Genomic DNA, 22265 nt, shown 5'->3' on the forward strand with positions numbered 1-22265 from the left:
AAACTATACTTATTTACAAAAACATACTGTTATTTCTAAATATAAGAGTTTTAATAGTCATTGCATAGTTGTTAAAGAGTACCAATAGTTGAAATATATTCCAAATTAAGTGTTTGCTTCTTTAGTCATCTTTGTCTTATTCCCTGGTCCTTTTGGTTGGTCTTCTGAGTATTTTACTGAAATAAAGTGAAAGTGATTTTTATTAGTCTAATGTTTGTTCTTCCCTAGTTTGGTGAAAGATAGAATGATCTGGGAATAAAAGTGAGTGAGAGAAACAGTAGATCCCTTCAAGGCTGAAATACATTTTTAAAAAATATTTTGAAATACATTTGTGGAAGCCATGTGCAAAGCCAACATGCTATTTAAAGTTTGTACTATAATGATGAAGATGTCACCTAGCACTTCTTAAATAAATAAAATGTTAAGATCAACAATGGACAAATTGACTTCCTTTTTTAAACCAGTAATACAGAAGTTATTGCTTAAATCACTAGGTTCTTATGTCTCCACCAAAAACTAAGAATGTATTCCCCAAAATCTTATTTTTTAAATGCAGAGATATTTTGGCACCTTCATAATATTCTGTTGTTATTCCTCACATTGAACAATACATGCATTCCTTAAAAGTGTTTAGAAACTGAACTTTAATGAAAAATAAATCACATTTTAAATGACTACCAAACCTCATTATTATTTAAATATATGTGGAAAGAATCAATTTGTAAAGTGAAAATATTTTTTCATACAAATTAATATTATCTCATAAATCTGTTGTCTAGTTATTTTTAAAGTTGTACATAGGGGTAACCAAAATATATATTTAAAAGTAGTAAGATTATGCCAATATTTGGGAAGTAGTAACTGATTATTTTCAAAATATTCAAGATAAAAATCTTGTTGGTGACTGTATGATTTTAATTATGTATTTAGCTATGATAAGTTACAACATAATAACTGGAGACACTTTGAGCAAAGTTTTCCAAAGAATCCCAGGAGGTAAGTAAATATATTTATTTTATATAGTTTCTCATAGTTAATGTGTTTTATAATAATTTATAAGTAAAATATTTGCAAGTTCAAGAGTTGGATGATTTCAAATATCTGGCAATATCTAGGATTCATGCTGATCCTAAAATATTAATCCCTTATATATAGTTTAAATCTTATTTAGCTGTTTAAAAATATGATTAGTATTATCACTATACTTAGTAATATTATTACTATTATACTGTACTTAGTATAATAGTAAGTTATTAATAATATTATTATAATAAATAATAGTAAGAGTTATTGATAATACTATCATAATAAATATTATTACTCAACTTAGAAAATATATTTGAAATATCTTATGCTATGTATCACCAACTCTGGTAGTAACATTTTCTCATGTACTACTTTTACTATACCATTTCTTAGATGAGCAAGCTGATCTTTTCCTCCACTATTCTATTAATATGTAACTTTAACTGATGCATAGTCTTGTGAGTTTTGACAATGTACATAGTCATTGTATGTGCACACAGTAAAAATACAGCCACAGCCAGAGTAAAAATACAGAATAATTCCATAATATCCAGATTGTCCCTATTCCCCTTTACAGACAAACCCTCCCTCATTTCTGGCCCCTGGCAGCCATTGATCTAATTTCTCTGCCTAGTTTTTCTTTCCCAGAATGCCAAATCAATGGCATTATATATATCTGGCCCTTCTAGTCTGGCTTCTTTCACTTAGCACAGTGCATTTGAATTGCAGCTATGACTTTGGGTATGCAGTAGTTTGCTCTTAAAAAAAAAAGAAACAATTGCTGGGGAATGTCCCATTGCATGATTGGACTGGACAACAGTTTATCTGTCACACAGTTGAGGGACATTTGGGTTGTCCCCAGTTTGGGGTGATTATGAAAGAGAAGCTATGAATATTCTCAATCAGACCTTTTTATTAACATGTGCACAGCCCCCTCCCCTTTCAACCCTTCCTCATATCATGGCCATTTGCATCATGCAGCCTTTGTGCTTCAAAGAGCTTCTCATCCAACCCACATAATCTCCATTTTATTGTGACCTGACTCTATAGTCGTTATTACAGTTGAAATTGATACAAACATGCCTGTACTCTTAGTGCTTGATTCACTCATTCTAAAAGACTTACAAAACAAAGGAAAGCAAAACATAGCACTGGAAATTGCACCTCTTCCTCTCACTGGTTAGCTAAAATCAGGACTACTTGACCATCAAGTCACAAAACCAATGCTTGCTTGCTATGTGACCTTGAGAAAGTTAACACCCTCTCTGAGTTCTAGTCTATTCATCTCTAACTTATGAATTAGAGTATCAACTGCTTCATATCATTTTTATGCAAAACAAGAGAGATAATATGGACAGTGCCTAGCATATAGTAGGTTTTCCTAACATTGTTAGCTATTATTATTGTTACTGTGAATTATTGCAGATTCTGTTCTAGTCCTCAACCTTCAAATCTTAATTTCATAAACTTAGGTCATGTGAGTGGGTAGAATGTTGTGTAAAAAAGGGAAGAATATAATACCATATATACAATATGATCTAAATTATAAATTTTCTCTTTGCATAAATAAATAAGGAAAACTTTTAAAATACATTCAATATAAATTGTGGTTATCTTTTAATTGTGGGACCCATGGGATTTTGTTTCCTTTGTTATTTTCCAAAGTTTTTCAAAGGAACATGTATTAATTTTTAATTTTTATCATTTTATTTTCATATCTAAGAGGTAACACACATTTATTAGGAAAATATTAAAAAGCAGATAAGCAAAATAAAGAATGTAGAACATACTCATAATCTTTCCCTCTCCGGAAAACCAAGTAGGAACAATCCTTCCAACGTTCCCTCCCTTCCTTCTTTCTTTCCTTCCTTCCTTCCTTCCTTCCTTCCTTCCTTCCTTCCTTCCTTTTTAATGTATACTATGAGAGTTTTAAGAATGCATGTAACTTTAAATTGTCATATGAATAACATAACACTATACATCTTGTTCTATAATATGCTTTTTTTTCTTAGCAGTATATTAAGACACATACTCGTAGCAAAACATAGAGATCTATTCTAGTTGCTTAATTGGCAGTTTAATATTCTCCAGTATCTATTGTGCAGTCATTTTAATTTTAATTTAATTTAATTATTTTAATTTTCCCTAATAGAACACTTTGATTATTATTTTTTGATTTTTAGTTTTATAAATATATATAAATCTATGCTCTTCATAAAAATAATTTATCACAGATAAGGCTAAAGTTCCTTTTGAAACCCCCTTCCTGGTTATTAATTTTATGATCATCAAAAGTGACTTTTAAAATATGGATCACATACCAAAGAACACACTTTTATTCTTATCACAATTTCTTTAATTGTTGCATATTATATTTTATGATGTATGATTATTTGTATATCTTGTAAAGATTAATATTATGCCAAAGTATTTTTAGAAGTAGATATAATCCTTAGTAAACCTGCATTTTTTTCCCTGAAAGATATCATCAGTGTCTTAGGCTGACAAGTGGGAAATTTCTTATACTTCTCCCAGATAACTTAAGTATTAGTTCATGGTACAAATCAAAGTAATGAAAAACATCAGTATAAGAAATAGTATGTTTATATGATTTTGATATTTTTGAAATATTTCAATATTCAGTTTTCCCTACTATTGTTTAAACATTTATAATGCTTATTTGGGTGCATTTTTGTTAGAAGATCTGTAGAGGTGATAGGTCTTATCATTGGATCATTAGTGAAAAATACCCTTTACACAAATGGAGATCTTCAGTTATCAAGCTCCTATACGCTATTCATAGCAATTTATTTTAGAGTTTTTCTAGGCCTTAGAATTTTCCCACTGAAGAAAATATATTTTCTACCAAATATATCATAAGGGGGAGTTTGAAGGGGTAAATAGACATAGATGTAGAGATTATTTAATTCAAATCATGTTTACCAGGAATATGTAAATAGTTACATTCAGGGTTTGGGGAACTTAAATTTCCTGTTTTATTATTTTAATTCACAACTTTAGGATGATTGTTTAGTTTTGGTTGAGTTAAATACTCATGATTGATTATTCCATTCTTGTGTATACATGTGTGTGTGTAAAAAATTATGCCATTTTGAAATTCCCATCACAGCACTTTCTTTTCGGTTAGTTTATTAACCATATAAGAAAATTAATTTCACTTTTCAGAGCAATAGCTTCTTTTTTATTTTTTTGAATCACACTCAGTTGATTGAGACTTGGTTTCTACAGACTTAAAACTTCAAAGGATTAAATGCACAAAGACTGGGTACCACTAGAATCTTTCAAATATGTAACTATATGATCTCTGAAGGAATTTGATATAGACTAAAAAGTTTAAACAATAGTGTCTTCATTGGAATAGGTACAGATCTCTTAAAGCCAATACTGTGATTAGCTCAGCTTTAAAATATATATAAATCCTTGTGTGCTTTAACTTATGCTTATTTTTTTTGTACTTGATGATAGCCTCTCTCTGTCTCTCTTTGTTGTTTCCTAGTTAGTTATGAGAGCCAGGAGTCTAAGACATTGTGTCCCAGGTTTCAGCAGCTTACCTCTGACTTCTCTGTTCAACAAATTGCTTCTCTCTACTTTCCTTCAAGGAAAATATTTCTTTCTCAATAAAAGGATAGAAATTTAGTGAATATTTTTACCTAAATATTTATTTTTGAAATTTTGTTAAAGTTTTACTGTTTAAAGTTCTCTGAAATACAGAAATGTTTTAAAACCTCAGAAAATGCCCTGCCCCCATATAGCTTACTTTGTCAATGAATGGTTTTGCCATTAGAGGGTTTTGGACAAGGAATGATATGTTTTGTCTTGTGGGTTTTTTTTTTTTTTTTTGCCTTTGGAAAGGATCTCTATAGTTTTTAGGTTAAGAGTATACTATACTCTAAGGGCACAAAGGAAGGTAGAACAAGGAAACTGATTAGGAGGCCATTAAAATCATTTAAATGTAAAATATTTTAACATTTGAACAATAGGTTTATCTATAAAGAATTTTGTATTTTTTTTGTGTACTATTTCTAGTTGTACATGGTTTTTTTGTTTTTTTTTAAAGATTTTATTTATTTATTTTTAGAGAGGGAGAGAGAGAGAGAGAGAGAGAGAGAGAGAGAGAGAGAGAGAGAGAAACGTCAATGTGTGGTTACTGGGGGTTATGGCCTGCAACCCAGGCATGTACCCTGGCTGGGAATCGAACCTGCGACACTTTGGTTTGCAGCCCGCGCTCAACCCACTGAGCTATGCCAGCCAGGGCTTAGTTGTACATGGTTTTATGGAGCATATTTACTCTTAAAAATTTGTCCTTTTTATATTATTTAATATTTTAGTTATTTTGCTAATTCAATATTTACTGTGTCACTGGTGAGCTACTCATCTCTATTAACACTTCATAATATTGATTGTGTTTTAGTTGACCCTGAAAACTTGCTTATTGGTCGCCACTTCATTATTGTGTTTTCCACAGTTGTCTTTACTCTGCCTTTGTCCTTGTACCGAGACATAGCAAAGCTTGGAAAGGTAAGTTTTACATTTAAGTAGGCACAGAAATGTATTTTCTTACCTGCATTAATTTTGTCCAACTACTGTTTCTATGACCAAGTTCTTAATTACAGCAATTTTCTTTAGTTTCTTTTAGTTTAATTATGATGATGATAGAGTAAACTATGGTTGAATCTTTAGCTTACTGTTGGGAATGGAGGTTTAAATAATGAGTGTGAACTAAATATGTCCTTTTCTCTTATTCTTTTTAAGGTAGGTACTCTAAGTGATGTCAGGCAGCCACTTTACATTTAGAAAATATAAAGAATTATACCGAGTTTAATCTACTAAAAAAAGGTTCTATTGTTTTTATAGAAAGTAGGTTAAACAATTTAAAAGCAAACTAACTTTAGAAACAAGGATGAATCATTTTATTGGCTTAAAATTTTCTTTGTAAATTACAATATCTGTTGTGCCTATTTTTCATCCATCACATTCACATGTCAGTGTTTTGATTAATAATTGTTGAGAATCTGGCCAGTGTTTATAATTTGTATTGCTAAAAATAAATGCTTATTTCTTTCTAATGCAACCAACCAAATAATTATTTAACTCACTACATACGCCCATCAGCATAGAGTGGCCTCTACCTGGTTGCATTGTATTTCTTCACTATCGAGGAATGTTTGCATTTTACCCAAAATATTATTGGTGTTATATCTATCGACATGATGCCAAGCATTCTCATGAGAAAATTTTTAAAAGAATTATGCATATAATATTTTATATTCCATTTTGAAAAATCCAACAATTGATTGAATTTTACTTTCTGCTATGATATTTGATGTGTGACTACATTTAAGAAGTCTCTCTTTTCAGGTAGAGCTGAGAATACAGATTATATTTCAGAGTATTCTGACTATTCTCCTTCCTTTTTTAACAGTCATCCAGAAATAACCAAGAGTGCATCAAAGGGGCTTTTATAGTGAAATATTCTGAAATGGTTGGACTGTCCTCCATTCACATGTTCAGTGTAGACATAAATGTTACCTTCACAGAACAGAAGACAAGGAATTCAGGAAAAGAAAGCTGCTAATATTCTAGCATTATCTAAACATTTTCCCCTAAATGTCCCTTTAATGTGTCATATTGAAATACCTAAATAAATTTCCTAATTAGCAAAGCATTGTAGTGAGGAGCCCTGATCTGGAGTCAGGATACTTGCATTTGAGTTCTTCCTTTGCTACTTTCTTGCTATGTGACCTTGCGAATATTACTTAATATTTCTGTTCCTCAGTAGATCAGAGGACTCGTAATAGAACTTTCTAGTTAAAAACTAACAAAAGAAAACAAGGTTAATGACCATTAAGTGAAATAAAATTAATTCTGTATTTTATAATCTTAGCAGAGAAAAAAGTATAAAATGTGTTATCCATTAAAAATTAAGAGACAAAACATACATCTAGTGTAATGAGTGCATAGAACACATACACACACAGACCAGTTTATATTTTAACCAGTTGAAGTAATGATGGGAGAGAGAGGAAGAAACAGACTGAGAAACACAGACAAAACAGCAAGATCACAAAGGAAAAAAGACTAATAGAGCTAGAGAACAAAAAGAAAATAGCAGGACACTCACTCCCCAAATGTGGGGGTGTTGTTGTGTTGGAAGGGTGAAGGTAAAATAAAGACAGAAGCAGATGGAGCAACTATAGATAGGATAAATGCACAAGTCAACATTAAAATAGCGCCTGAAGAAAAATAAACACACTTTCATTTAAAAATCACCAGTTCTACATTCTCCACAGGAAGCCACTAAAAACATCTAAAGCCATGATACAAGATTACAATAGTCATATATGGTACTTCTTCTCCTATTTAAAGGGAAAAAAACTAAGACCGTAGTCTGATAAAAATTACATACTTGAGATTATCAACCCAATCTGTAAGAATAAACGACTAAATAAATAATTGAAACTGTGCATATGTTTACTTAGGTAAAAAGAGAAACACCTATTATTTTCAATAAAATAATCTCTGTAGCAGCAATTTTCAACCTTATTCATCTCATGGCATAGATAAACTAATTACTGAAATTCTGTGGCACATCAAAAAATGTATTTTTTGCCAATTTCACAAAAATAGGTATAATTTTAATTCATTCACACTGGACAGCTGTTGTTGTGTTGGTTGTTGTGGTTTTTTATTTGGCAGTCTAAGGGAAAAGAGGTCAGCGCCTCTGACTAAGTAGTCAGTATCGTATATTTTAAAAACTCTTGCCTGCCACGGAACACTGGTTGAAAATCCCCACTCTGTACTAAATTGACAATATCTTTACATTTTCTTTTGCAGATTTCTCTTATTTCTACAGTTTTAACAACTCTGATTCTTGGGATTGTAACAGCAAGGGTCATCTCACTGGGTCCATACATGTAAGTTTTGTTGCTATATTGGTTGGTCTTTGATTTATAACTTTCACATAGATATTTATTTGACATAAATTCTGAAATGTAAAGTAATCATGGTACCCGAAGCATCATTTTTATTTAGTATCTGACAAAATGAAAGAAAGATTTACATTTCAATAGACAGGCATGTTTACCTTGGACTCTGCTGGCCAGTGAGAACAGTGAGAAATAGGATCTAAGTAGAACACTCAGGAGAAAAAGTAGTAGATAGCAGAAATTTCTGTTTCTACCCCAAAGAGAGATCTGTTCGTAACAAAGTTTCACCAATCAAGGATGAAATTAGGTGAATAAAGAATATTTTGGGTGCTTTTTGCCATTGAATGAAATGTAGTCACATTGAAAGCCACCCTTTATTCTCTACTAAAATTATAGTCTTTAATTATTTTGTGTTAAAATGCTTTGTCATTTGCAAACTTGTGGTGATAGATGATAGTGGTATTTATTTGTTGTTAATGTTATTAGTTGGCCAAGTATAATGTTGGTAATTAAGTATTTGTTTCCCAAATTTTACTTAACCCATCCATGAAATTCAAAGTGTGCGTTCAGTACTGCTGATCTAAAAACTGCACAGTTTTTGTTATTTGATTAGAGGATAAATTCACCAGATAAAGACTGAGTAGTTTAGATCCATCATCCCCAGAGAATGCTAGAATGAAACTAAGTAAATTGGCCTTAAATGCAAAATTAGATTCCCATTCTGCACAATAAATATTTGTTGAATAAATAAATAAATAAATAAATAAAACATCAGGGAGTTTCCAAGAGACTTTAAATATTTTCTCTATCCCAAATAAGACAAAATAAAATTAATTTAAGACATAATGCTTAGGGCAGTGCAGGAGACAGGCTGGTTCTTCAATTAATGTTATCTGTGAGAAAAAAATAAAAAGGAAACCTTGTGAATAGCTATAATTAATAATGTGGTCCCTAAGGTACTTTACTTTTTTCTATTGATTAACTGCTATTTGGCAAAATCATTTTATTTTTAACTATGGTAGTCTTCTTAGTTTACCAGAAAAATACCAAAAATTTTGCCTTGAATTTATTTGGAAGAAAATATGAAATATCTAGTCTAACTGCATTTGATATGGCCTTTTCTTTATAAAAACAAACAGTTAATTTTTAAAAATATATATAAATAAAAGCTAAAAATGTAAATTAAAACTATAATGTTTATATTAATGTTCTCTTTAAACAACTTAATCCCTGTTCATAGTTTTATTAATCATCTTGGGTTTCTAGAACAAATTGCTATATGGGGGTGGTTTAAACAACAGAAATTTATTTTCTCATAGTTCTGGAAGCTCATGTCATGGTCAGATTCTGGTGAAAATTTCTTCCTGGTCTTCATTCGATGTCTTCACGTGACAGAAAGTGAGAGAGACAGTAAACTCTCTGGTGTCTACTCTCATAAGGGCACTAATGCCATCAAGAGTGCCCAAACCCCATGACCTAATCTAAACCTAATTATCTCCCAAAGTTCCCATCTCCACACACCATTCAATTGCAGGGGTGGGGAAGTGGGGCAGGGTGGGGGGCGTTAGGTTGGGATGGCAGCACTTCAACTTACGGATTTTGCTGAGGGGCGCAGTTCAGTCCATTACAAATAGCTTTTTTTGAAATGCACTAGTTCACTTCAATGTGACCATTTATTCTTCCGTTGAGTAAACTCAGAATGCCCATTGTTTCTAGCTATTTTGGTGTGTGCTGGGAGAAAAAAAGCAGAAAGGCTTATGTAAGTCAGCACCTGCTGCAAGTTGTTCACAAGCAGGTATGGAGAAGGGACTTATGAAAGAAAAAGAAATGACAGTATAGTATGAGGAATACAAAATTGAAGCATAAGCCTGGGGCAGTGGCAGTGCCAAAGAAGAGAGTGCTTAGTAGTCTGTCTGAATCAGAGAGGGCTTCCTGGAGGAAGAGAAACATGATCTGCGTGTTTTGAAGGATGAATTTGAACGTTTGCAGATAGATAAGCGTGTAAAGGCATTAGGATGCCTGCAAAGATAAGGCATTGCAGGCTCAGGTAAGGCAAGCATAAAAACCCAAAGGCAAGTATTAAAGCTTCTGACATTTACTTAGCACCTATTATGTTGATACTGTATTGAGTTGTGATTTTCAAAAGTTGAATGCACAGCAACAAAAAGCTAATAACTATATTAAACAGAATTCAATAAATAATTTTTGGGTAAAAAATTTAATTGCTCATGACAACCCTTTTAATAATGAAAAGTGATTTAATGAAGTTTATATAAAAGTTTTTATAATGAAAAGTGATTCTAGAGAATAAATCATTAGGTTATAATAAAAGATCTTATAGATTTAGTATAGCACTATGAGGCAATATTGAGGAAAAAACAAGGACTTAAAAGTTGGAGGTAAATAAATTATTCATTAATTGAGCTCCAATAAACAGTTGAAAGCAAGGATTTTTCAATTCTGGCTTCACATTAGAATTACCTGAGAAGCTGTAAAAAAGACTGACACCAAGTCCTCACCTGCAGAGATTCTGAGGCACTCTGTCCAGGGATCAAGCAATCCAATTCATTATTTAATAGTTACGAGTCTATGAACAAGGTTTCACAGTCCCTTGGTTTAAAGAGATTAAAATTGAGGAACACAAATAGAGCACTCAGGGGCACGGACAATGGGGAGGACTGACTGACTGTGGGAGTGAGGGGGGTGGGACGGGGAAGGGGAGAGTGTGGGGGATAAGGCAGAAAAACTGCAACTGAAGAACAACAACAACAAAAAAGCACACTTTTAACTGATGAATCACATCTAAAAATAGACCAGAGATTTGGTGTTTAGTTATTCTTTTGTCATTATTTTTCATGATTCATTCTCCACTTCTTTTTTAAGTATCATTTATATACAAAATGTTATGTGAGATACTATTGTGAATACACAGAAAAATAAAGTATCTCATAAATGACCATCCTGGAGGCAGTGTATCTCCACACAAAGGAAAGAGAAGGGAGAGGCCACTTCCTGGTGGAGCTAAGTGAATTGATTTTATGGCCAAAGAGCTATTTATTTCTGCCATAAACAAAATGAGGCCTGTATCTTTCTAACCTTCCTCTAGTGGTGATATCTTATTTTATCTGAGCTTTTGACATTTTTCTAATAGGGATTATTTACTTAACTCTTTCAATATTTAGTTGTTAAAGGAGTATGCTTTTTTAATACTGTGCTGCCTTTTATTTCTGTTTGAATACTACTGCAAATAACTTCTGTTTGTCCAGATTTACAATCAGGCTAATCAAATCCCATGTTCAGGGATTGGCGTAGTTGCTAGTCAGGCAGGCTTCTTTCTGGAAATGTGACAGCCATGAATGCTCATGATCCATAAAACATGAGAAATTCAATACTCCATGTGTGTTTTTCCTCATTCTTGGTTCAGATGAATGGTCCGAAAAGAGATACTTTTTCAGAGGGTTTTTAAAGAGGTATTTGAAAAAGATCTTCAAACCCACTATCAGAAAGAAGGAAGGTCTGTAATGGCTACTGGTATTGACCTTGTTACTATGGAAACACCTTTTTAGTGGTTGTGTTTTAAAAATAAAACACACAATTCAATTTCCTTTTCCATAACTCATGGGGCCATAAATTCTGTTTTCTGATATGATTTCAAATTTCTCACAGTCCAATGACTTTCAGGTCTTTTTAGAAATAATGGACAGTTTTATTGTATTTTATAACCTTTTGCTTTCTATAAACTGAGGTGGTAAAGCAACTTAATTGCTTTTCAGGAAGTGTGCTAGTACAAAAATGCAATAGCACAGTTCTCCCATTCTTTTTTAGTCTAGAATCAGAGACATTATTGTTATGAAAACCTTCATTTTATGCTTTATTGATATTCAATTCTTTGCATTCAGGATAGAAATCATTGCATGCAGTCCAAATTTACAACTATATTCTTTTCATATGGCATCTCTTTTATAACATTTAAAACAATAGTATGTGTGGTTGGTGTTTCAAACACAATTCCAAAAATGCTGCTAGACTTTTCACAGGTAGTTATGTGTACAATGTGTGCCATCCACAAGGATCTCAGTACATATTAATTTTTTTGCCCCTTATAATTCTAACTCTGAAATTCTACAGTATAATGCCATATATAAAGAGGAACTAGAGGGAATTAAAGAAAGGATCAGACAAAAATGGGTGAGGACAGAGGAATAGTGCATATTTGGAAAAAAAGAATAATTAGTTTTGTCAAATACTAGCCACTGAATTTTTGATAATGGATAAGTTATTGTTCTTTTTGTTGCCAATGACAGCAACCCCAAGACCCTAAGTGAATGAAGCAAACAGAATTTATTGACTCACATTACTGTAAAGTTCAAGGGTAGTTCTGTTATTAGATTTTGTTGGATTTAGGAGCTCAGTCAATAAAATCAGACATAATTTTTCTTTTTCTATCTCTTGGCTTCTAGTTCCTGAAGGGTTTTCCCTTTATTGTGACAAGATGGCAGCACAGCCTCGGCCTACATCTATTCAAGTCCAAGTCCATATAAAAAGGGGAGCTTGGTGTTATAAATTACCTCCAGTTTTACTTCCAGTATTAATTCTGATTGGCTCCAATGAGGACCCAAGACAATCCCAAATCCTATCATCATAGCCTGTGTTGAGTTACTTGGTTTTAGATTACATGCCTACCCTCCATGCTAAGGGTAAGGTCAACCAATGTAAATCACATGAACTGAGAGGAGGAGAAATGATGATCCCAAAGGAAATCAAGGCAACGATGCCAGGAACAGACATTGCATGATATAAAATTCAGCTTTCCACTACAGGTGATAGGAAGTTACTGGTAAACTTCCAGGAAGTCAATCAAATAATATGGGTAGGATCGAGGTTATAGAGAATTAAGATGAAAACAAATGATAGGAAAGTGAATTTTGCAAATCCTCTCTCTCCCTCCCTTGTCTTATTTGTGTGTGAAGAGCATCAATAAATGCAACTGCCATGACAAAACAGTGGCTTCAGGAAATAAGAACTATAAATAACATGTTTTACCATAAAAGATATTAAACATTTTATAGACCAAGCCAAAAGTTGAAGCCAAAAGTCACCCGGGAGATCTTGAAAAGTTGTAATTTATGATACAGAGTAATCTTTGGAGAGGAGTTGTGACACTTCTTCCTCTTAAAACAGTAAAAGTATGGAGAGCAAAATATGAATTCATTTTAAAGACCAGTGAAAAGAATTTGAGTGTTCATGCCAAGTGCCCTCTATTTTTTCAGAGATGAGATTATTATCTGAGAGTGTAGCAGACAGGAGTAGGTTCAGAACTTGAATAGTTGCATTGGTTAAATTTGGAACTTTCACCATAGGAAGTGAGAAGGGACTGATACATGGGATAAAATAATGATGTTATTTGTTAAATTATCTTTATTCATTTTATGTGTTTTGTTGTATATATTATGTCTTTCTCACCATGTCATAAACTCCATGAGAACAGGGATCATATTTGATTTTTTTTTCACAATGAATCCTCATTACTCAGCATGGTACCTAACACAGAAGTAGAATTCTGCAAAGAACTACTGACTGATCAGGTGAATGAATGAATCCACGTATTTTCTGATTTTAGTTGATTCAACTTCAGGATTAACTGACCAAAATTTTGAAGTAATGATGCAATGAAAATTATCTTGGAACAATAAGAATGTCACACAAAAACACTACTTCTCAAAGAAAATTTTCCTCAGGCTACTTCTACATTAGAAAAAAAGTTGCTAATTCATAGCTAAAATACTATTTGACTCTAAGTTCTGTAGCACTGTTAGAGCAACTGGTAAGCTTTACCAGACAGATTGCCTACATGAAACAACAAATAGAACCATTGTTTGACTTGAGTCTACATGAGACTAGGAAAAACAGCTGCAAGACAACATATTCTGAGAGGTGAGTTCAGTCATTGTAGTGTTAGTGGAGCTGGAGGAACAGCCTAGGCTGCTCAGTGTTAGAAACACTTTCTACCTATCATCAATATTTTTATAAATGGCTGCCTTAGTGAGGTTTCCCACCTGCTTGCTATTTCCAGTTAGAAGACAGAGTGGTCTCTAGCATAGATTCATAATCAAAGGGCAAAAATTGTGTCGCCTGTTCATTCAGCCAACAAACATCTACAATGTCCAGCTGATGGCTGTTATTCTTCTAGGTATTGGGATGAAGGATGATCCCTTGACCTCAGATACCTGTAGTGTGTGGATGGGGAGAATAGACATTGAAGAGATAATCTCAGTATAATACTTAATAGAATTATGGGAAAGTGCAATAGAAACAGAGGAAAGGCTCTTAGTACAACCTGGGCAGTGGTTATATCTCAAGGTAAGACAATGTGTGGTCTGCTGCTTGAAAAAATGCACTGGCATTAGTTGGGTGAAAAAGGAAAGGTGGGCAAGATTGGAAGTTATTGTCAACAAAAGTGTGGAGGCCTACAAGCGTGATGTTTTTAACATTAGGAGGGACTTGGAGAAGAGGGACACTTTGTCATTGATTAGTGGAACCATCAAATAAAAATAAAGGTGCTTTTATATTGTTCCTCAAATATATTTTTATCATAGTTTTAACAATAGCCATGTCTTCATATTATCTCTTGAAAACCTGCTGGCCCTCACCAGGTAGCTTACTTGATTAGAGCGTCGACCTGATACACCAAGGTTAAAGATTCGATCTCCAGTCAGAGCATATATAATAATCAACCAATGAATCCATAAATAAGTGGAACAATAAATCAATGTTATCTCTCTTTCTTTCCCTCTCTCTCCCTACCCCTCTCTCTCTAAAAAAAATTAACAAATAAAGAAAACTGCTGAAGACAGTGCTTTACTAATCCACTGATTATATAGCTTTCATGTTTAGGAGGTAACTAGAGTTTTGAAGATTCTGAGCTGAAAGTTTGGCTAGAGTGTGCAAAGAAATAATCATAGAGAGGTTGGAAGAGACCAGCATGAACGAAAAGCATTATGTGTAGTGCACTGAAAGTTCTTAAGCAGAAAAGTGAGCAGAACTAGCCTCCATTTCAACTGGGCTTCTCTTGCAACAGGGGTGAGCAGAGTTTGGGGGCAGAAGGACCTGGCAGGAGGCTGTCTATAGCATGCAACAGGCAGCTGGAACTCTATGGGAACAAGGCTGGTACAAGGAAGAGGAGAATAAAGGGGTGTGATGCCAAGGTTTCCAGTTTGGATGGCCAGGCTGGTAGATGGTCTGCAACTCACCACACAAGTGAGAAAATCGAGCCTGATCTCTATTTCAGTGTCTTTGGATATATTTTGCTTGTTTATTTGTTTTGTTGTTTAGGTGACCAGAGGGGAGAGGGGAGGGAATTTCAGGGGAAAAGGGGAAGGGTTTACAGGAACAAGTATAAAAGACACATGAACAAAAACTAGGGGGTGTGTGGCAATGGGAGGGAGGTGGGGAGGGCTGAGGGGGTGGGCTGGGATGGGAGTAAAAGACAGAAAACTGTACTTGAATAACAATTAAAATTAAAAAAATAATAATAAAGAAAAAGAAAATCAAAGAGTGTATTCAGTCAATTAGCATTTACTAAATGCTTACTGTTTTAGTCCCTTTTCGAGGTCCTGGGGCTGGAAAGATCAATAAAGCACAATCCCTTCCTGCAGGTCTCTTAAAAATTGCTGGCAGTGAGGTGGGGTGGACAAACACATAAAAGATAACCTCAACAGACTATTTAATAGAATTATAAGCAAATGCTATGGGAACAGGAAATGAAGAAGGTCTGGTGAAAATATTTTTGATATTTTAGTATCTTGATTTTGAGTAACACTTGGGGTGTAGAGAGAGGAAGAAGGAGAAATCACCCAGAGTTTTATAAATGCAAGTGTGGGATTTAGGGACCGTCTGCCATGGACAAGATTGTGCTGGGACTGCATGTACAGTGAAGAGAGGTGAAACCCAAGTAGAACCCGAATGGAAAGTAATTATCTGGAGCTCACCTCTGAAATTACACTTATTTTAATGTAAGTTCTCATAATATTTTAATGTAATTCTGTTTTTTAAAAAACACAATAGAGAACAAAAACCACATGCATAATTCTAACACATTTTATTATATTAAAAAGTGAGATACTGCCCACTCCCACTCACTCGCTGCACTTTCAATCCAAACTGACAAAAACAGTTAACACCAATTTTTAGAGTTGACAGAGGAATTAGAGGTAACAGTGGAAAAAAGAAAGAAAAACATAGGTGACAGAATAAAAATCAAAAGTGATTCGTGTTTCAACTGAGACAAAGGAAGCATTTGTGATGTTTATGGTTCCAAGCTGTGCAAGCTTTTTATATGATTCATATAAAAATTATATTTTGGCAAAAAATTAGCACAATGTCTTATATGAATCTTAACTGAAGATTAGCTTTATGTAAAATTTGTGTTTAAAAAGAAAAGGATCAGTTTTGATGTTCAGAGGGATTACCAAGAATTTTCCTGAGCAGCTTTCCATGTTCATGTAAATCACGATTTTCTACAGAAGAGACTCAGAAGAGACGTGAGCCGGGAGCCAGGAAGTGGCAGAGGGCTGCCCAAACCAAGCTGGGGAAGTGGGCAGATCTGCCTGTGTCATTAATAGCTTGTGGTGTGACAGGAAACGTGCGGCCTATGTTTGCCTGCCAGCCAGAGCCCTTCACTCTCAGATGTGTCTGGTTGAAGAGGTTAATATGTACGTCTCTCTTAACAAAGTCACAGGCTCTACCGAGAGGGTCTGATTTGGAAAAGTGCTTGTATTTAGTGAGAAAGTATTTGGACAGGTACCACAGAGCAGTGTGATGTTTGATCTTCCTGATCAGAGGTCTTATGTTCTGGGGATCAGAAGCAATCCCCTTGAAGCTTGTATTCGTAAGTCTGTGCAGACTGGAGATATTTGCTAGGACTTGCTTCCTAGTGCTTTGCTTTATTACTACTACTCAACTGTTGTAAAGATAAGGTGGAATTTGTCTTTCAAAATAGGATGAAATGCCTCAATCTAAGAATCCAGGTTGAGATGATACTGCAAAATGAATAAATCTCCAAAACCTCCCCACTCCCACTTCCACCCCCAACAAAAAGTTTTCTAAAAGCATGTAACTAAGCATATGGCTGAATAAGGGAAGCAATTATTCTTTTGAAAGTATTTGCCATTCCAAGGCTGCAAACTGCTCTATGCCAGCCTCCATTTTTTGTTAGTATTAAAATACATTAAAACACTTGAAGCATTACTCCTTAAGTGATCTGACCCTCATAGCAAGCTTCCATGACTTTGCCATGATCTTTTTGAAACTTTGTAGGGCATTTTACATTAGAGTTCACTTTTGGTATTGTACTATCTGTGGGTTTGGAAAAATGTATAATGACATGTATTCATCATTTATTATCATGCAGAAAACTTTCACTGCCCTAAAATTCCTCTCTGCTCTGCCTGTTCATCCCACCCCCTAATCCCCAGCCCCTGGCCACTGCTGATCTTCTGCTATATTCATAGTTTTGCCTTTTCTGAAATGAAATACAGTTAGAATTACACAGTATATAGCCTTCCAAATTGGGTTTTTGGACTTAGTAATATGTATTTAGGTCTCAGTAATATGTATTTAGGTCTCTTTCATGTATTTCCATGGCTTGATAGTTTATTTCTTTTTAACACTGAAAAATGATAAACATCATATGCAGGTTTTTGTGTACATATAAGTTCCAGATTTGGGGGTAAATAATTCAAAATAATGTTTTATACTTGCTTGTGATCTTGATCAGCAATAGACTATCATATTCAAAAGTTTATTCATTTCTCTTTCTCTAGAGGTAACTGTTATTCCTAAGTTGGATTTATTTCTTTTTACTCAGAGGTAACTATTACATTTAAGCTGCTTTAAATCATTCCTGTTCATGTTTTTATACTTATACTATGCCTTTTTGTATTGACAACAATATATAGTATTGATTACTATGCTCATAAATATAATCCCTGTGGTAAAGATATAATGGTACACAATCACTATTTTTCCATCAATGTTGTATTCCATGTATTTCCATTTTGATGCAGTTAGTACTGGGTAACACTTTTTAATTGCTCTATAGCACACAAATTTATGATTAGGTCACTTTTTATGGACTTATTTATCAATTCTCTTGCTGGACATTGAGGTTGTTTCCAACGTTTGGTTAATATAAAGAATGCAGCAGTGACTTCCTTATCCATGTCTGCTCATGCACATGTGCACTTCCCTAGCCTGGGGAATGTACCTAAAGATGTAATTGTTTGCTTACAAACTTTGATTAACTTTGACTTTACTGGACATTGCCAAATTCTTCTCCAAAGTGTATTACAATTTACAGCTTCCTTTATAATACTTGCAAGTTTTTCTTTCCCAGCAATTTATCAGCATTGCTCTTGTTGAATTAGGTGTAAAATGCTCTTTTTTATGCAGTTCGTTTTAATTTGTCTAATTATTAAGGAGGGTGAAAAACTTGGCATATTTATTGGCTATTCTCATTTCCTTATGTGTCAGTTGCCTGCTGTCCATTGCTCACTGGGATATCTTTTTCCTGTTGATTTGCAGGACTGTTTACTCTACTGGATAATTACCCTTTCTTGGTTGTATGCATGACAAATTTCATCTCCCAGTTTTTAGTTTATATTTGTTTTCAATTTTGTATTTTATCATGCAGACATTTTATATTTACTTACTTTCATCAATTTTAAGTCTATCAATCTTCAGCTTTATTGTTTTGCTTTTCAGTTTTTAAAAAGTTCTTTCCATGTTCATTATTATATTTTATTATTTGAATTTAAATATGAATTTGGGGAGAATTGACATCTACATGATACTGAATCTTCCCATTCATGTGTATGGATATGGTATATTTCTCTAGTCATTTATATCATTCAATAAAATTATATCATGCCATTAAGATTATGCATACCTTTTTAAATATTTAGTATTTTTGTTGTCATTACTATTTCAAAAACATTTTATTGGTTGGTATTTATGTACATTGATGCCATTAATTTCTGTGTATTGAGCTTGTGTCCAGCAAACTTGCTGAGTGTGCCAACTAATTCTGCCAGCTTATTAGCAGAGTCCCCTGAATTGTCTTTGTACACAATTACATTATGTACAATTAATGTATTCCTTTGCAATTATTACATATATCACCACCTATTGCATTGCATTAACTAGGAATTTCAGTCGTGTATTATGGAAACAGTGATGGTGAACATTCTTATCTGGTTTCTACCTTATAATATTTCTAACTTTTCACTTCTAAGTACGTCATGTATCTGTCAGGTTAAGGAGCCTCTATTTTATTAATATTTTGCTTATCAAAATAAATACTGGATTGTAGGCTATTCAATGTATTTCTCAATGCTTGCTAACTTTTTTCTCCATTATCTGTTAATGTGATGAATTACATTAATAGATTCTTCTGTCATTGAACTACCCTTGTATTTATTAGAAAAACTCTCTTCTTAGCCATGATTTTTTCTTACACATTTTCTTGATTGCATTTGATATTTTATTTTCTATTTCAGAATCTAAGCTTAAAGTCAGAATAATCTGTATGTTCATTCACATTGGTATCATTGCTTCAGCAAACTCATAAAATATACCAAGGAACTTTTTTTCCCTCTTAAAATGGTCATTTCTGGAACTTATTCACAGGCTATTCTTTAAAAGATCTCAAAGTCACACTCAATATTTTTTCTTCTTTTTACTTAGATTTCAACACACACTTATTACTGATTTGTAACATATTTTTAGATACTTTACACCTTAAAAAATCAACATCTTAAGCTGAACACAGAAAAATCCAAAATGATCTCTACTGACTTTTCATACTCCATCTTAGCTAGGAATATACTGAAGTAATCATATGGGCCAAGAAAATTTTTAAAAACTTATAAAGAAGAAAATTGAAAATCGAACTTCTTTTTATTACTAATATAAGAGTTAAAAAATAAGACACCAACTCTGTACTGAAAGGAAAACTGAGTTTTCTTCACATGCAAATACTGTAACAGGGAAAGTAGATAAATTAAATTCTATTAAAAAGTTAGAAATCTTCTAGTTTCTGCAATTGTTAACCCTGCCTTTAAAAAAGTTTTAAGGACCATGAACAAAATATGGGGTTTTCCACATTAACATTGGAGTTTCACAGGTATGCTGCTAGAGTTAATGTTCGCTGCAATTGTCATGGAGGCAGCAGGTGGCAGCAGCTCCCACTCAAAAAGCTGAAGAAAGTGGCACAGTCCAGTAACAGCGGAGGCCTCCCTTGGAGGCTGGCTAGTTTGTGTCTCTGTCTGCTCATCCAGAAGTGGAAAGAAATGGTATAATGCATAAATCCCATTAACTTTGACAAAAAAAAATGGGACTTTTTATATCTACTTCACCTCTAGAATTAACAGCAAACATAAAGTAGTTAGGTCTAGGCTTTCTAGGACTTTTGCTCCCCATTCTCCCCTTCTAATTTCATGCATTCTTTGGATTTTGATGAAGCCTTTTCTGTTCAGGGAAGCTGGCCATACTTTTATACTTCTGCTATCTTTTATTAAATCACAGTGGGTAATACTAACAATACCAACATGTAATCTGATAATACAAGTGATCATTTATTGAACAGTTCATATGTGCTAGGTTTTCTGTTAGGAGTTTTACATTATTTAATTTACATAATAACTCAATAAATCGGGTACTATTTTTATTATTCTCATTTTATAGATACAAAACTGAGACACAGACAGGTTCAGTGACTTGCTTAAAATCATACAGCTAATAAGTGGAAGGGGCCACAAGACAAACACAGGCTGTCCTACCTGGAGCCTATGCTCTTCACTATTACTCAGGGATGTGGTAATCAGGGAAACCAATCCCTGCCAATAGATAGGCTAGCAAATATTTTAATTCCATTAAGAAACAGACTTCTTCGAGCTATTTAAAATGTAGGTTTCCAAAACCTTTTTTAAGAAGTATGTCCACAGGTGGGCATTTAAGGTCACTGAGAGTTCCGTGTTGAAGAGATATTGGGATGAACAGACCAAGGAGAAATCTCACCTTCTTCCCTTACTATCTGTGGAAGCTTGACAAGTTGTGTGACCACCCAGGGATTAACTTTCCTAATACATTAAATGGTAATAATAACACTTCAGTTATTGTGAAGATTGAGATAACATAGGATAGTTTCCAGAATGTAGCTAAGTACATCCTTGATTAATATTAGTTTCCCTGGTTGATACAAGAATCAACCAATGAATGCATAAATAAGTGAAACAACAAGTCCATGTTTCTCTTTCTTGCCTTCTCTCCCCTCCTCTCTTCCTCCTTCTTTATCCCTTCTTTCCTCTCTCTCTAAAAAAATTGATAAATCAAAAATATAGTTCTTTAAAGAGTATATTAGTTCATGTCCACCTTCCTCAATAAAGTAATGTCAAGTATGAATTTCCCTGGGGTGGGATGAATCTGGAAGAATTAGTTGGAGGGGAATAAAGAGCAGTATTGATTAATTGATGAAGAACTCTGCATTATTAATTTTTGCATCTTTCTCAGTAAGTATATCAAATGATAACAGATGTCTGTTGTTAAACTGATGGATAAATAAAGTCACAAAATTAAGTCGTCAGTGGATATTTTAAATATATAAAAATAGAGTTTTTCCAAGTATTTGACATTCATTTCTAGAGGACTGGGGTCAACAGAAAACATTAATATTTTGGGGAATTTTATTTATAATTAAATAAGATTAATGGAGGTGCCTTATTATTTCTGACTTAAAGATACTCATTTTATACTGTGACAGCATTCATTGTTCTTAGATATGCTTATGCTTCTATTTGTTTAATCATTCATTAAGTTAACTCTCTTCTAGACCAAAATCAGAAGATGCCTGGGTATTTGCAAAACCCAATGCCATTCAGGCCGTTGGTGTCATGTCCTTTGGTGAGTATATGGTTTCAAAGGCCCTTGCTCAATATGGAGTCTTCTGTACAGTGAGAAAGTGCTATGTTTCATATTTGTGCCTGAGAACAGATGACCTAAGTTTTAGACATTATATTAACAGCATATGACCTAGTTTGTGCCACCATAAAATTAGGCTCAAACTTTTCTCACTCATCACTAAAATTTTCTTCCATTTGGACAAGTCTGTTTCTCATGCAGAACACTCATTAAAGTCATCTTATTTCTTAACTTGAAAGTCTAGCAAATGTTATGGACTTCTTGAAAACCTTGCACACAAATTATTAGGAATTGGACAGTTGTCTAAAGCTACTCTGT

The 22265-nt window shown here is 33.6% G+C and overlaps 1 protein-coding gene across 3 annotated transcripts in view; it reads left to right on the top strand.

The window, feature by feature from the left end:
* The window catches only part of SLC38A11 (solute carrier family 38 member 11), a 46713-nt gene that overhangs the window by 8630 nt on the left and 15818 nt on the right, over positions 1-22265 (top strand). For 2 of the 3 annotated variants that reach the window (XM_045825326.1, XM_045825503.1), the window contains exons 5-8: positions 931-996; positions 5459-5565; positions 7882-7961; positions 21859-21929. In XM_045825326.1, coding sequence (XP_045681282.1) covers positions 931-996; positions 5459-5565; positions 7882-7961; positions 21859-21929 — 324 coding nt within the window. The remainder of the gene's footprint in view (positions 1-930; positions 997-5458; positions 5566-7881; positions 7962-21858; positions 21930-22265) is intronic. The other variant, XM_045825408.1, reaches the window with a different exon arrangement.

The sequence above is a fragment of the Phyllostomus hastatus genome, unplaced genomic scaffold (genome assembly GCF_019186645.2).
Source record: "Phyllostomus hastatus isolate PE091 unplaced genomic scaffold, TTU_PhHast_1.1 phas_contig_1, whole genome shotgun sequence".
NCBI lineage: Eukaryota > Metazoa > Chordata > Mammalia > Chiroptera > Phyllostomidae > Phyllostomus > Phyllostomus hastatus.